A 13802-nucleotide genomic window follows, 5' to 3' on the forward strand; every position below is an offset into this window, starting at 1 on the left:
CCCCAGCCCCCACCCCCGCCCCCACCTCCTCCCCATTTATCTCTCCACCCCGGAGGCTCCCTGCCTGTATTCCTGATGAAGGGATTTTGTCCGAAATGTCGATTGTGCTGCTCCTCCGATGCTGCCTGACCTGCTGTGCTTTTCCAGCACCACTCTGATCTAAACTCTGGTTTCCAGCATCTGCAGTCCTCACTTTTGCCTGAGTTTAATTTGGCGTCATGTTTGGCACAACATTGTGGGCCGAAAGGCCTGTTCCTTTGCTGCTCTGTTCTATGTTCTACCTAAGTCAGACTAAGCGCTTGACAACCACTAATCGTTACCACATTGTATGTTTTTCTTTCTTTTGATTTGGTACTATCCTTAATTTGATTATTTAATCAATGAACTATTTTCTTAAACACGTCATTGTTCTTTAACTATCTTTTCTGTAAAATTCCTTTCCCAGTCAAATCCACCCAATGCATCCCTGTGTAATTATCCTTATTTAGGTTCAGCACCATTGTTTCTGATTCAAATTTCTCACTCTGAAACTGACTGCTAAATTTGACCATGTAATGGTTATTGTCCCAAAGGGGATCTTTTACTCTGAAGTCATTTATTAAAACTGCCTCGTTACACATAACCAGATCCAAAATAGCATGATCCCTAGAGCCACTATCTATTATCTATCTATAATTCATTAATTCTGAAAGGAAAAGATTGGGCAGCACGGTGGCTCAGTGGTTAGCACTGCTGCCTCACAGCACCACGGACCCGGGCTCAATTCCACCCTTGGGTGACTGTGTGGAGTTTGCACATTCTCCCCATGTCTTCATGGGTTTCAGGTTTTCTCCCACAGTCCAAGTATGTGCAGGTTACGCTAGATTGGCCATGCTAAATTGCCCCATGGTGACCAGGGATATGTGCAGGTGAAATGGATTAGCTATGGGAAATGCAGGGTTACAGGAATAGGGTAGGGGGGTGGGTCACTCTTCAGAGGGTTGGTGTGGACTTGATGGATTGAATGGCCTGTTTCCACACTGTAGGGATTCTATGATGTCTCAGAAAGCGGTATTAAATGCACTCTGTAAATTCATCCTCATTGCTACCTCTGCCAATTTGATTTTCCCAGTCTTCACGGACATTAAAGTCACAATGATCAATGTACTGCCTTTTCCTCATCATCTCCTGATCTATTTTCTGCCTGGGGGGGGCCTATAATCCACTGTCTTCTTTCTCTTGTTACTTCTTACCTCTGACCATGCGGCTTTTGGTTCAGTCTGGGCTGGTTCCAGGCCTGCATTGAGTCTGCATTTAAGTTGAGTCCAGGTCTAGGTTGAATCTTGTCAGGGTCGAGATCAAGTTCAGGTCTGGGTGTAGCCTGGGTCTAGGTTAAGTCTGGGTTTGGGTTCAGTTGGGTCTTGATCCAGGACTCCAAACAAATTTCCTTACGGTTGAGCTGAACTATCTTAACTCTCCACGCTGTGTCTAGCTAGCCAAGGCCCCTGCCTGACCCACACACAGATACATCCTCATTGAAAACTGGGAGCTACCAGCCCTCCAGGATTGGACTGGAGTCTCTGGGAATTAGAAACATTAACTGCAAGTCAATTTCAGTTTTCACTTTTTTTAATAAAAATAATTCTTTCAACATGCCCACTGATTATTTATAAAAAAATATTAAAGAATTGTGGGTGTCTCTTCTGCCAAGTTAACTCTAATGGATAAATTTTCCCATTCAGGAGGTTGCAAGTCATGTGATGAATCTGCAGGATTACATCCAGCTTGTTGGCAACTCTTCATAAAAGATTCAACACGGAGGAAATTTGAGCCCAGACTCCCCTCTGCCAGCCCCAGCCCCTCTGGCCCGCTGTCTGAGCACAGTGAGGTTTCTCTAACCCTGCTGGCTTTCAGGGACTGGGAGCTGATCGATCGATCAATACCTGCACTGGGTCCGGGGAAATCGATGAGAAGCTGGTGATTGGATTACGAGCGGCTGTGAGCTTTAGTGTGACTCCCAAAACTGGATTGAGAAATTAATCTTGTGCCCTCCTGATTTAAAGGAGAGAGAGAGAGAGGTAGCTGAGAGCTCTAAGGTGTCCTGTCGTGAGGAGTACGGAATTTTCTGATCAATTTTGAAAAGTCTTTGCTCTGTTAACAGCTGACAATGTGCGGCCACCGCTTATTTCTTGAGCCTTTTGGCAATTTTCAAAGGGGATTAGATGGAGTCGGATCACCGGGTCTCGTTCCCATGGCCTTGTTCAGGTTTGTTTTACTAAGCATTTCAGTTTTATTTTGCTGGAAACGATCCTGGATCCACAGCTAATGAAACTGTGCCATTTATCATTTATCAATGCATGAACCAAGCGGCTGGCTGTCTCTGAACTTCTCAACTCTAATGGCAATGTGGGTTGGTCACAGACCTGTCCCTGACTGACACACACACACATATAGTCAGACATATACATACACACAGAGCATACAGAAAGATGAACACACACACACAGACAACTCACAGACAGGCAGACGTAGGCTCACAGACACACTCACATAAATACAGACAGCCCATGCATACACAGACAGCTGCCCACCCATACACAGACAGACAACCCACACACACATGGGCTGGTGCTTTCTGTGTTGAGAGGAGTGGGCGGATCATTCTTAACCATAGCCCCTGCTGGTCTGACAGTGCTGTACTGCACTATACAAGACCAACCCATACTGCACCGTGCTACACTGTAGTGTACAGTATCACAGCAGACATGCTGCAGTGTTATCACACTATACTCACCCACTGTGCTGCACTCTAGCACATACACTGTATAGCATTAGAAAGTGCTGCTATAAGCAGGATATGATTTTATGTGCTGACTCTTGAAGAACAGGTCACTCATACAGATTTAAAAATACAAAATGCAGTGCAGGATGAAGCATTTCTTGTTTATTGAAAATTGTGACTTCTTTTTCTCATTTTAATTTTTTTTTGTTTTGCAGTAGTGCTTATTTTTCCCCAGTTCCCATGTTGTGTGTGTGCAGGTATAGGACACAGTGAAGAACAACAAGTATATAAATCTTTATTTATATGTCACCACCAGGAAGAAAGGAAACACCTGAGTGGCCAGTGACAAGCAGTGCCCTTCACATCAAAGGGCAATGCTGTGTGATCAAACAGTGGAGGGGAGGGCAGGGATTAATTTAAACAGAGTTGGAGGGGGAAATAATACACTCCAGTCCCTGCGGTGCCCACCTTTCCCTGAAAATCTCGAGGGTGTTAGCGGACATGCTCCTTTTCCAGGGATAACCGGGCTCTGACATAACCGGGTAGAAGTTGCAGTAGGGGATTTCTTTGGGAATAATGACCACAATTCTGTAAGTTTTAAAATATTCGTAGACAAAGGTGAGGGTGGTCCGAAGGGACGAGTACTAAACTGGGCCAACGCCAATTATATCAAAATTAGGCAGGAGCTGGGAAATGTGGATTGGACACAGCTATTTGAAGGAAAGTCCACATTTGAGATGTGGGAGGCTTTCAAAGATAGGTTAAAGATAGTGCAGGATTGGCATGTCCCGTTGAAAACAAAGGATAGGAAAGGCAAGATTTGTGAACCGTGGATGACAGGAGAAATCATGTGATTAGCCAAGAGGAAAAGTGAAGTGTCCAGACAGCTAAGAACAGAACGGGCCTTGGGGGAATATCAAGGGAGTAGGACCAATCTTAAAAGAGGAATCAAGTGGGCTAAAAGGGGTCACGAAATAACTTTAGTGAGCAGAATTAAGGAGAATCCCAAGGCCTTTTATTCTTATATAAACTAGTTTAAAGTAGTTTGGCAAGGGGGTGGGAATCGGATCCACATGTCTGAGAGGGGGTCAGTTGCAGACAGGACAGTGACAGGATATATTGAATCTATTAGGAAGGTTTCTCACATGATGAAACAAAGGGATCGGTTAAAGTGTGTACGCTTTAATGCAAGGAGTGTCCGGAATAAGAGTGATGAACTTGGAGTATGGATCAGTACTTGGGGCTATGATGTTGTGGCCATAACGGAGACGTGGTTTTCACAGGGGCAGGAATAGTTAGTTGCTTGATGTTCCAGGGTTTAGAATGTATAAAAAGAACAGGGAAGGTGGAAAAAGAGGAGGGGGCGTAGCATTGCTAAATCAGAGAGTGCATCACAGCTACAGAAACGAAGGTTATTGAGGAAGGTTTGTCCACTGAGTCAGTATGGGTGGAAGTTAGGAACTGCAAGGAAACAGCCACCGCATTGGGGGTTTTCTACAGGCCACCTAATAGCAGTAGAGAGAGTGAAGATCTCATAGGCGCACAGATTCTGGAAAAATGCAAAAATGGCACGGGGTGGCGGTGAAGGAGGCCCAGGACCTCCATGTCCTCGACAGAGTGGGAGGGGGAGTTGAAATGTTGGGCCACGGGGCGGTTTGGTTGATTGGTGCAGGTGTCTCGGAGATGTTCCCTAAAGCGTTCTGTAGGAGGCACTCAGGTCTCCCCAATGTAGAGGAGACCGCATCGGGAGCAACGGATACAATAAATGATATTAGTGGATGTGCAGGTAAAACTTTGATGGATGTGGAAGGCTCCTTTAGGGCCTTGGATAGAGGTGAGGGAGGTGCTGTGGGCACAGGTTTTACAGTTCCTGCGGTGGCAGGGGAAGTGCCAGGATGGGAGGGTCGGTCGTAGGGGGGCGTGGACCTGACCAGGTAGTCACGGAGGGAACGGTCTTAGGGAACATCTCCGAGACACCCGCACCAATCAACCAAACCGCCCCGTGCTGATGAAGAGCTTTTGCCCGAAACGTCGATTTTGCTGCTCGTCGGATGCTGCCTGAATTGCTGTGCTCTTCCAGCACCACTGATCCAGAAGGTGGATAGAGTGGTCAAGAAGGCATATGGTATGCTTGCCTTCATCGGACGGGGTATTGAGTATAAGAGCTGGCAGGTCATGTTAAAATTGTACAAGACATTGGTTTGGCCGCATTTAGAATATTGTGTACTGTTCTGGTCACCACATTACCAAAAGGATGTGGACGCTTTGGAGAGGGTGCAGAGAAGGTTTACGAGGATGTTGCCTGGTATGGAAGGTGCTAGATATGAAGAGAGGTTGAGTAGGTTAGGATTGTTATCATTAGAAAAAAGGAGATTATGGGGGGAACCTGATTGAGATCTACAAAATCATGAAGGGTATAGACAGGGTAGATAGAGATAAGCTTTTTCCCAGGGTGAGGGATTCAATAATGAGAGGTCACATGTTCAATGTGAGAGGTGAAAAGTTTAAGAGGGACACATGCTGCAAGTACTTTACACAGAGGGTGGTAGGTGCCTGGAATGCGTTGCCAGCAGAGGTGGTAGAGGCAGGCATGGTAGGTTCATTTAAGGTGTGTCTGGACAGATGTGTCTGAGTAGGTGGGGAGCAGAGGGATACAGATGCTTAGGAATTGGGTGACAGGTTTAAACAGTGGATTTGGATCGGCTCATGCTTGGAGGGTGTAGGGCCTGTTCCTGGGCTGTAAATTTTCTTTGTTCTTTATAACTGCGGAAGAGGGGCAGGTATTTGGCCCTAACGACCACCCCCATGGCCCACTGCCTGGACCTGTTTATGGCCAGTTTGGCCAGGCCCAGGAGCAGACCCACGAGGAGATCCTCTGACCTACCCTCCCCCCTCTGCACTGGGTGCCCAAAGATCAGGAGCGTGGGACTGAAGTGCAACCAGAAACAGGGGAGAAGGCTCTCTAGAAAACTAAAAAGGGAGTGCAAACACCCACACCCATTATATACATGGTCCACAGACCCCACAGCACTACAGAACAAGCAATTGGGCTGGGAGTCTGTGAACCACCGCAATCTGCGGTTTCAGAGGACTGCTGTGTGCAGCACCCTCCACCCCAGATCCCCGAGATGTGACTCCTTTTTATTTGTTTTGGTAAATGGCTTATTTATTGCCCATCCCCATTTGCCCCAGAACAGATAAGTGACTCACTCAGCCATTTCAGAGTCAATCACATTGCTGTTGACCTGGAGTCCCATATAGTTCAGACTAGGTTAGAACAGCCATTATCTTTATCTCTCTCTGAATGAAATGAATGAACCAGATTCGTTTTTACAACAAAAATCCATTCACTTCATTGTTGCTATTAGTGAGACTCAGATTTTATCTCACATTCATTAACTGAATTAAGATTCTTTTAGTGAACTTACAGACGTGTATAAAATCATGAGGGGTATGGATAGGATAAAAGCCAAGGTCTTTTCCCCAAGCAGGGGATTCCAAAACTAGAGGGCACAGATTTAAGGTGAGAGGGGAAAGATTTAAAAGAGACCTAAGGGCCAATATTTTCACATAGAAGGTGGTGCGTGTATGGAATGAGCTGCCAGAGGAAGTGGTGGAGGCTGGTACAATTACAACATTTAAAAGGCATTCGGATGGGCAGATGAATAAGAAGGGTTTAGAGAGATATGGGCCAAGTGCTGGCAAATGGGAACAGATTAATTTAGGATATCTGTTTGGCAGGGACATGTTGGACTGTAGAGACTGTTTCCACGCTGTACATCTCTATGATTATGACTATATGATGATATTTGAATTTGCATTTCCAGAGTTTGCAGTCTGTGCAGTTACTGGTTCAATAACATCACCAGAATACCAGTGTCCCCCACCTGATCAAACTAGTAGAATGTAATTTGAGAGACTGTAGAACTCACTGTCACGAGTTGCATTTGAAACAAGAGAGCATGGGAAAATGAACAGTTAATGCGTAACACAGAGGTGGAGAGAGGGATCGATGAAGGTGAGTGGGAGCAGGGCAGAAGGAGGTTGGTGTGGAGAAGAGGTATAGAGCAGTACAGCACAGAAGGAGGCCATTTGGCCATTGACAAGTCCCACCATCCTACTCTGAGCCCTGCAACTTTGTCCTTTTTACAGTACTTGTCTAATTGCCTTTTACTATTGAACCTGCCAGGTTGTAAAGACAGGCAAACAGCAGCTGAGCTGAACTGGCAGATTCTGAGCTGTTGAATCTGTCTAAATCTGTAAAACCTTTCATCACAGCCAGAGTAGGCCAGGCACAAAACTGTCTGGTACTGCCACTTCTGAAGCAGCGTAGTTGAGAGTCTGTGCCCAATGGGTTAGTATCATGCTGGGAACATGAACATCTTTTTGTAAATTGACTCCAAGGGCAGTTGTTAAACTGAAGTCAGGGCTGAGTCTGCAGCAACTTTGTTGGCAGTATAAACTTGCTGTCAGCATCTCAAGGTGAATTTCATGCTACAGAATGCAGACCTCAGTAACAAGCAGAAATTACAATTTGCTAAGGAGAGAAGATTTAAGGTCAAACTTTATGCTATCGTTCAGACAGTAACAACAACTTACATTGGTATAGCGTCTTTAGCACAGTTTAAAACTCTACCAAAGGGTTTCAGAATGACGTGAATCAGACAATAATCCAAACCGAGTCACACGAGGAGACAATCTGCCCAAATTGTCAAAAACATAGGCGTGTTAAGGAGTGACTTAAACAAGAACAGGAAGATTCAGAAACAGCACTGAAGAGCTCAGGGCACAGACACCAATGGTGGAACATTTGAAAATTGGGGATGTGAAGGAGAACAGCAGAATTAAAAGCAGGAACAAATTACTGCAGATGCTGGAATCTGAACTGAAAACAAAAATTGCTGGAAATCACAATGGGTCAGAGAGCATCCACGGAGAGGAAGCAAGTTAATGTTTTGTGTTCTACTCCACAGTGGAAAAACCAAGCGCAGACTGGATGACTGCTTTGCGGAACACCTCTGGTCTGTGCGCAAGTAGGACCATAACCAGTCAATTTAACACAGCGTCCTGCTCCCATGCCCACATGTCTGTCCTCGGCTTGCTGCAGCGTTCCAGTGAATCACAGCACAAACTGGAGGAACAACATCTCATCCTCAGACTGGGCACCTTACAGCCTTCTGGGCTCAATATTGAATTCAACACCTTCAGATCGTGAACCCACTCCCATTCCTTTCCTTTCTTTTAGCTTTACTTGTTACATTCTGTCTCCCTCCCCCCCCCCCCTTAGTGATACTGTCTGTCCTTTCCAGTCTGACTGTTAGACAACCCATTGTTCTGCCATTCTCACATTCCAATCACTTAATCTGAACTATCAACATCCTTTCTCCCCCAGCATTCTACACCCACCCCCACTATTGCATAAATGCTGTCCCCTCCACACTTCACTTCAGGCCTGATGAAGAGTCATCTAGACTCGGAACGTTAGCTTGCTTTCTCTGCATGGATGCTGCCTGACCCACTGTGATCTCCAGCGTTTGCTGTTTTCAATGAAGAACAGGAGTAGGCCTTTTAGCCTGTCAGGCTGCTTTGGAATTTGATAAGATCATGGCTAATCTGATTGTGACTTCAACAAGGGTTGGTCCACTCTTGACTCCCTTGTCAATGAAATATCTCCCTTCACCTTGAATACAGTCACTGACCCAGACCCCACTGCTGTCTGTGGAAGAGAATTCCTGAACTTCTGAGAGAAAGATTTTCATCTTCTTGGGAGACCTCTCATCTCGAACTCATGTCAGATAAATCTAGAGGCCAGAGTTGGAGGAATGGGGAAGGTGCATTAGGAAGTTGGTTAGGAAGGGAGGTAGTTTGGGGGGTGGGGGGGAGATTAGGTGGGGGCTGGAGTGGCAGTGGAGGGAATTGAACATAATTGCTGGATGGGAAGCCACTGTTGGTTGGAGAGTGCAGGGAGATGGGTGGTGGGAGAGACCTGCCGTGGGGGACGGTGTTAGAAAAGCTGAGAGCTTAGAGGAAAGAGTAGCATTGGTGAAGGGTTTCTATTGTGGGGGAGGTGGGGCAAGGTTCTGACAGCAGTAACTGGACCAGTCACAAAGCTTTCAGGTTCAGCTACACAGCCAAGGGTATAATAAAATGCTGTTGGCCTTATCTTGAATCTCCCAGGATTAAACTAACTAATGTTTCACTCCTCCAGAACATTGTTGTTCTTAGTGTGAAAGCAATGCTCAGGATTTAAATATGGAGTTTGTATCATCAGATTAAAACAGTTCCATGCATTGATCTTCAGGAAGAAATGTTTTATCTTTAGTTAGAGGATTTGGTTATGATTGTAAATCCCACAGGGATTAACTAAACAGCTAGAGTCTATGAAATTGAACTTGGAGGAGGCTTTGATAAGCTTCTATATCAGAGATGGATGAGATGCCAGTTATGGGGACTTCAGCTGTGTTGCCCAAGTGACGAAGATTAATCAAGCAAGTGTTATTTGAACCTGAGGGTGAGCCTGAGGCAAGAAATTCAAAGCTGAAAATGTGTTGCTGGAAAAGCGCAGCAGGTCAGGCAGCATCCAAGGAGCAGAAGAATCGACGTTTTGGGCATGAGCCCTTCTTCAGGAATCAGGAAGAGGGGCTCATGCCCGAAACGTCGATTCTCCTGCTCCTTGGACGCTGCCTGACCTGCTGAGCTTTTCCAGCAACACATTTTCAGTTCTGATCTCCAGTATCTGCAGTCCTCACTTTCTCCTGCAAGAAATTCAAAAGCAGACAATAAGAGCTTTTACAAGTGAGTAAAAAGTGAGTTGTTAAGTGTTGGTTCTTCATAGGATCAGACTGAGGAATTAATATCAAGAAACAAGGAAATGGCACAGTCTTTAAACAAAGTATTTTGTCTCGTGCTTTGCAGTTGAAACACAGCAAGCTTCCCAGGAATAGTAGAGAAAAAGTTAGGAAGAAAGACTGAGTAGGTTGGATTATTTACTCATTGGAGTTCGGAAGAAAGAGGGGCAGTTTATTAACGTGTAAAATTCTGAGGGGACTTGACAGGGCAAATACACAGAGGGTGTATCTGCTGGTTGGGGGAACATCGAACTAAGAAGTATAGTTTGAGTAAAGGGTCTCCCATTTAAGATAGAGATGGGAGGAATTTCTTCTTTTGGAGGATTGGTCATCTTTGGAATTCTCTTCGCCACAGAGCAGTGGAACCCAGGTCATTGATATACTCAATGTTGAGATAGGCTGATTTGTGATCTATGAAGGAGCAGAGGTTACAAGGAACAAGTATGACAGAAAATCTGAGGCTATCATCAGCCCAACCATCATCATGTTGAATGACAGAACAGACTCAATGGGCTTTCTTCTATTCTTAACACTTCTACAGTTTTGGAGTTATGCTGGGCCCAGCCAGACCAGGATTAGGGTTCAGGCTTAAATTTAGGATGAGGATTCAGGGTAGAATCAAGTCAGGATTAGAATTCCAAAACACATCTGATAAAGTGCTGCATGAGACTCGTGAATAAAAGTTAGATCATAAGGAATCAAACAGTTAGTAGTACCAAGGATACAAAAATGGGTGAGTAACAGGTAACAGCATAATGGTTCATGGATGTTGTTCAGATGGGAAGGCAGTTTGTCGGAGAGTTTCCGAAGGGACACGTTAGGACCCTTGCTCTTACTGATGGATTAATGACTGAGATCTTAATGTTCCAGGCACGTGGTCAAAATTTGCAGATGATACAAAACCTGGGAGCATTCTAAACTGTGAAGAGGGTAGTGTAAAATTTCAAAAGGACACAGACAGATTGGCGGACTGGGCAGACACATGACAGATGACGTTTAGTGTGAAGAAATGTGAAGTGAATTCATTTTGGTAAGACTAGCATAGAGAGTATGAAATATTGTACAACTTTAAAGGGTTTGCAGATGCAGATGGACGTGGCAATTTATGTATTTATGTCATTGAGGGTGGTAGGATAACCTGAGAAACCTGTTAATAAAGCCTGCAATATCCTGCACTCTTTCCCCGGAGCATTGGAGGCTGAGGGGTGACCTTTTAGAGCCTTATTGCGGTTTATAACATCATGAGGGATATGGATAGGGTAAATAGCCAATGACTTTTTCCCAGGGTGGGGAGTCCAAAATGAGAGGGCATAGGTATAGGGTGAGAGGGGAAAGATTTAAAAAGACCTGAGGGGGAACGTTTTCACGCAAAGGGTAGTGCGTGTATGGAATGAGCTGCCAGAAAAAGTGGTGGAGGCTGGTACAATTACAACATTTAAAAGGCATCTGGATTGCTACATGAATAGGAAGGGTTTGGAGGGATATGGAGCAAATGCTGGCAAACAGGACTAGGTCAGACTGGGATGTCTGGTTGGCATGGATGAGTTGGATTGAAGGGTCTGTTTCTGTGCCATGTGACTCTGAGTTTATAACTCTATTACAGCAGCTGCAAATACTAGAGCAAGGAGATGATATTAAACATGTGTAATAGACTGGTTCAGCATCAGCTGGAGTATTGTGTCCAGTTCAGTTCTGGAATGTACTGTCTGAGAGTGTGGGAGAGGCAGATTCATTTGAGGTTTCTAGAGGGAATTGGATTATCTTCGGAAAAGGAAGAAAATGCAGAGTTCCAGGGGAATGGTATGATGTAAATTGCTCCTTCAGAGATCTAGTACAGACATGCTGGGCCGAATAGCCCCTTTCTGTACTGTAGCCATTCTGTGAATTTGGTTTGGAGTCATGTTTGTCCTAACTTTACTCCTTCCTGCGACTTGTTCTCAGCCAGAGGTGTGTAACAGCTAAAGCCTGCAATGGGACCGTAAAGCCTGATTCAAAGACAGCACTGGAGATATCAGATATCCCATGACCTTTGTAAAAATAATACACAGGCTAGGGTTCCTATAATTAGGGCCAAGAGCTTGTAAGAAGCTGTGAAACTGTGTCTAACAAATTTGATAAACAACTTGACAGCAACACTTTGTGACTGAATATCTACGACATTCTTCACTGGAATAAATCTGCCTCACGACCCACTGTTTCCAAACACTCACCTCTTCACCCTCTTCACAGCAAATAAATGTTTGATTTCATGCTCTGTTCAAAGATTCATCACTGACAGCAACTTAATAGGATCTATAGACAGTGTTACAGTGCTATCACAGGCCAGAGGCCTTTGAATGTGTCTTCTATTGATATAGTGTACATCAGTATACCTAAAGCCTGCTTCAGGTACACTTACTGCTCGGCTCCAAAGGTAAAGTTATCACAATCCTACCAGACCTTAGGGCTGCACTCTTGTTAGGAAGAGAGAAAGAGAGAGAGAGAGAGAGAGAGAGAGAACTGGTGGTGGTTTAACCTGAGGGTCACCACACCCCAGGGGAGGGAGGAAGTTGAGAAGGAGAGTAACTTCAGCCAGTGGAAAGATTGAACCCATTGTTGGCGCCTCTCTGTAATGAAAGCCAGCCATCCAGCTAACTGACCCCAAGGGCTGCAGAACCAACAACAAATAAATATAAGAAACATAGAAAAATCAGAGCAGGAGTAGGCCATTCGGCCCTTCAATATGATCATGACTGATCATCTGAGTCATTGGAGATTCTTAATGTGGACTTCTGAAGTTTGAAAACACTGAAGTTGAAATTATTTTTGGCTTGTTGGATTATTTTATTTGAAATCTCAGGATTCAGCAGGATAAGGATTTTGAATGTAAGATGCTGATAAACACAAATGTTTTGCACATTGGTATCAAACCTTCCCATGCTCAACCTCTTCCACAATAATTCATCCCTCAAGCATACTAACTCTCCCACCAAAATAAAAGGGTTTTTCTAACCTTCTGAATTTCTGAACAAGAGTAAAACCAAACTCAAAATGTTAACAACAAATGCTGGAGGTCACAGAGGGTCAGACAGCATCCAGAGAGAGAGAGAGAGAGAGAGCAAGTTAACATTTTCAGTCTAAAGGACTAGCTTTCGGAGCACTCCTGCTTCATCAGGTGGTTGCGGAGTATACGATCGTAAGACACAGAATTTATAGTAAAAGTTTACAGTGTGATGGAACTGAAATTATATATTGAAAAGACCTGGATTGTTTGTTAAGTCTCTCATATTTTAGAATTAACATGTTGGTTTCGGTTCTTTCACATGTAAATCACAGAACATTTAAAAGTTACATTCTCAAGTGAACTTTAACAATTGCTCAAAAGCCATATGAATTCATGTAAGATTCTGTAAATCCATTTTTCAGATGAGAATCGGTCTGACCATTGTGGCACAGACAGTCACACACAGGGCACCTCACACCTTAAATACATTATCTGGGCCAACATGACACCAATTGTTAAAGTTCACTTGAGAATGTAACTTTTAAATGTTCTGTGATTTGCATGTGAAAGAACTGAAACCAACATGTTCATTCTAAAAGATGAGAGACTTCAACAAACAATCCAGGTCTTTTTCAATATATAATTTCAGTTCCATCACATTGTAAACTTTTGCTATAAATTCTGTGTCCTATGATCTTATACTCCACAACTACCTGATGAAGGAGCGGCGCTCCGAAAGCTAGTGCTTCCAAATAAACCTGTTGGACTAGAACCTGGTGTTGTGTGATTTTTAACTTTGTACACCCCAGTCCAACACCAGCATCTCCAAATCTGTCTAAAGGAGTCATCTAGGCTCAAAATGTTAGCTTGCTCTCTCTCCATGAAAGCAGTCTGACTGCGCTGTGATCTCCAGTGTTTGTTCTTGGAGATTCCAGCATCTGCAGTAATTTGTTTCTCTTTCCACAGATGCTGCCAGACCTGCTGAGTTTCTCCTGTGTTGTCTGTTTCAGATTTGCAACATTTGGAGTATTTTGTTTTTCTCTTTCCAATATTTCACTTCATGTAATCCCAGCATTTGTATTTTTCTGGCTGAAGGTAAAATAATATTCCAGTTTTAACCATAGCGTTTCAGTTTTTTGTACACTCCTGAGAGCTGGGAGTTGAGTGAGTCATAGAGTCATAGAGATGTACAGCATGGAAACAGACCCTT

At 44.2% G+C, this 13802-nt stretch overlaps 1 protein-coding gene across 4 annotated transcripts in view; it reads left to right on the forward strand.

Moving 5' to 3' along the window:
• ano8b (anoctamin 8b) overlaps nt 1–13802 on the forward strand; it is a 118014-nt gene that overhangs the window by 30533 nt on the left and 73679 nt on the right. Inside the window, exon 1 of one of the 4 annotated variants that reach the window (XM_043721501.1) lies at nt 1654–2244. The exons of the other annotated variants lie outside the window; for them this stretch is intronic. Coding sequence (XP_043577436.1) covers nt 2202–2244 — 43 coding nt within the window. The 5' untranslated portion in view covers nt 1654–2201. Of the gene's footprint in view, nt 1–1653; nt 2245–13802 lie in introns of those variants that run through there. 4 annotated transcript variants of the gene reach the window in all.

The sequence above is a fragment of the Chiloscyllium plagiosum genome, chromosome 31 (assembly GCF_004010195.1).
Source record: "Chiloscyllium plagiosum isolate BGI_BamShark_2017 chromosome 31, ASM401019v2, whole genome shotgun sequence".
Classification (NCBI taxonomy): domain Eukaryota; kingdom Metazoa; phylum Chordata; class Chondrichthyes; order Orectolobiformes; family Hemiscylliidae; genus Chiloscyllium; species Chiloscyllium plagiosum.